At 51.1% G+C, this 2,948-nt stretch overlaps 1 protein-coding gene across 2 annotated transcripts in view; it reads right to left on the reverse strand.

The window, feature by feature from the left end:
• The window catches only part of METTL10 (methyltransferase like 10), a 28,311-nt gene that overhangs the window by 13,498 nt on the left and 11,865 nt on the right, over positions 1-2,948 (reverse strand). Inside the window, exon 4 of one of the 2 annotated variants that reach the window (XM_019502967.1) lies at positions 45-113. In XM_019502967.1, coding sequence (XP_019358512.1) covers positions 45-113 — 69 coding nt within the window. Of the gene's footprint in view, positions 1-5; positions 114-2,948 lie in introns of both variants that reach the window. The other variant, XM_019502966.1, reaches the window with a different exon arrangement.

Here is a 2,948-nt window from a genome sequence, read left to right on the forward strand (position 1 = left end):
CTTACCTGCAATTTAATGTTGGGCAATCCTTGTTCTTCTATTATCTCTTCAGAAAGAGTTATTGCAGAAGGAGAATAATCAATTCCAGTGAGATTAGTGTAACCAGATTTTGCCTACAGAGTAGAGAATTGTAATCAGCATGCTAGCAAAATATCCTTGTGCAACAGGCCTGCTCCCTCTGTTCATTTTTATTACAAAAAGACCCCTTTATTGCTGTTATCAATGCAGAACAAAAAAAAAATGGTATAAATGAGCTAAACTGATTGTATTCTGCCTTGTACATCAACAGAAATGTTTATTAAAGGCTAGCTTCTTCCAATAAGTGAAGAACTGAGCAGGCCTATGAAAGGTAATGCCCTGGTGAAGTTATACATCTTCTAAGCAACACCAAAATGAACCTGGAAAACAGGAATTATTGTACAGCACGAGAACATAAGCCAGCAGCAGATAACCCCAAGGAAGGAGTAAATCCTCCATGATGGACATCTATAATGACATATCAACAGGAAAGGTGCTTCTTACAAGCCAACCAAATGTTGAGGTTAAATCCTGAAGCATGAGGCTGAAATTCCTAGCCATTATTTTTATCCTACCTTGTGTAAACACCTATCTTTCTATTGTTCAAATTAAGATGTAGCCTTATTTGAATGCTGCCAAGACTTTTTTACAACAACATTTGCCAGAGTTCCTTCCATAAGCTAATGGCGCACTGTGTCAAAAGGTATCCAGACAGCGACTTGGATTGGATTCTGTATTGAGTAAGGAGCCCATGCAGACAGCTGAACATTCAGGTGATGATGTGTTAACAGCAATCTGTTTGCTGTGTCCTGCAGCAGCTGCAGTCTTTTCAGTGTCTGGTTTCCTCCCTAGATAGAGTTTCCATAATAAAGTCTGAATGTCACATGTGTGGATCTGTCTGACTGGGTCTGAACTGGTTGGGGAAAGGAGGCAATCTTCTAGCCAACTACATGTAGAAGTGGGGGTGTGACTGATTTTGGTTTTGGCAATGTGCATTCAAAATGCCAATGGGATGTCCAGGTTGCACGCTGACCTCTTCTGAAAACGGGTTCCCTTTACGGTAGAGGGTGCTACAAAGATAAACTTTTCAAAGCACTTTCCCTGGCAGCATAATATCAAGAAATATGCAAGTTCAGCTTTAGCCAGAGGCTTTTAATACAGGCATTAATTTCAGCTATACAGGGACAGTTCTGATGAAGAGCTGTATATTGCTGAGGCTTCTCCCCATTCCATCTCCCTGGAGCTCCCAGTGCATTGACGTAGATGTTGGCTAATGTCAGAGAGGAGACTGAGCCTTGTGTGACTTGAGCTGAAGGAGATACAAGAATAGTTCCAGTTCTAAGAAAGGTGCCAAAAGGACTCAGTCACTTCTAGGGAGATTTGCTTATGAATAGAGTTTTTGGAGCCAAGATAGAGGCATTTGATCAATGACACTGAACGCATAGCATTCCAATGGGATGAGTGCAGACTAACTACCTTTGTTTGGGCAGGAAAAGGTGAAACTATCAACTGTGTCTCTGCACGAGTTAGCGCGGGAGTTTCTGCAGGAGGGCGAGTGGGAGGGCCCGAGGCCCTGCCTGTGAGTCCCCCAGAGCAGACAGTCCCAGCCGTAGCCAGCCCACCAGCAGCATGACACGGATGGGCACGCGCCGCACCCTGAGGGTCCCCTCGGGCTCTGCGGCCCCCCCCCCGGCACCTCAGAGACGGCCACCCAGACGGAGCTCGTGGTTCCGGGCTTCACGCAGACAGAGCCTTTGGCTGCGTGGGCTGCCTGTCCCTTTTTCAGGCTCTGGGGCCCGGGAGCATGACCACCTCCCCTTGTGGGGTCTGCTCCCTACTGGGGTCTCTGGCGTGCCAGCTGGAGGAGCTCCAAGCCGCAGTCCAGAGACTGCGCGCCATCAGGGACTGTGAGCAGGAGATAGACTCCCACTGCCAGGCCCTTCTCCCCCGGGAGGCAGAGGGTAGACCACAGTCTCCCTCCAGGATAAGGGAAAACCCGGGGACCTCCCTTACTGTCCAGTCACGGGATTGGACCAAGGTGATCAAGGACCCCGGGGCCCATTGCACCAAGGCCCCTGCCCCGCTGGAGCTTTGCAACAGGTACGAGCCTCTTGCAGCCGCAGCAGAGCCTGCTGAGTTGCCAGCTCCCACAGGCAACACAGAGGACACTGTAGCTACTGTCCCCACTCTCCCCAAGACCAAACACAAAGTGTTTGTTGTGGGAGACTCCATCCTGAGGGGGACTGAGGGGGCAATCTGCTGCCCTGACCCCTTAGCCCAGGAAGTTTGCTGCTTCCCAGGGGCCCGCATCCGTGACATTGTGGAGAAGATCCCTAAACCCCTCCAGCCCACAGACCGCTATCCCATGCTTCTCATCCATGTGGGCACCAATGACACGGCTCAGAGTGCTCCTAGCTGGGTCATGAGGTGCTCCAGGGATTTGGGAGCGGGGCTAAAGGGTCTGGGGGCACAGGTGGTGTTCTCATCGATCCTCCCAGTCTCGGGCTGTGGGCTGAGGAGGGAGAGGAGGATCCAGGTAGTCAACCAAAGACTGCAGTGCTGGTGTCATGGGGAAGGCTTTGGCTTCCATGACCAGTGTGCTCTTTGGAGAGAGAGGCAGTGAGCTGCTGGGAAGAGATGGCCTCCACCTCTCTCCATTGGGGAGGAGGCTCTTCTCAGCTAGACTGGCTGACCTGCTCCACCGGGCTTTAAGCTAAGCCCGCTGGGGGATACGGGGACCACTGCCACTGCTGGCCCACCGAATGGCCCTTTGAAAGCCAGCAGGCCAAGGCACATAAGGGATCCCACCCCAGCCCCAGCCCTGGAACAAAACGTAGGCAAGGCAAGAGCCCCTAAGGGGACACTTGCGTGTCTATACACAAATGCCAGGAGCCTGGGGAATAAACAGGAGGAACTTGTTCTCCTCCTAA

This window comes from Gavialis gangeticus, unplaced genomic scaffold, assembly GCF_001723915.1.
Source record: "Gavialis gangeticus isolate Ggan-Ray unplaced genomic scaffold, GavGan_comp1, whole genome shotgun sequence".
Taxonomy (NCBI): domain Eukaryota; kingdom Metazoa; phylum Chordata; order Crocodylia; family Gavialidae; genus Gavialis; species Gavialis gangeticus.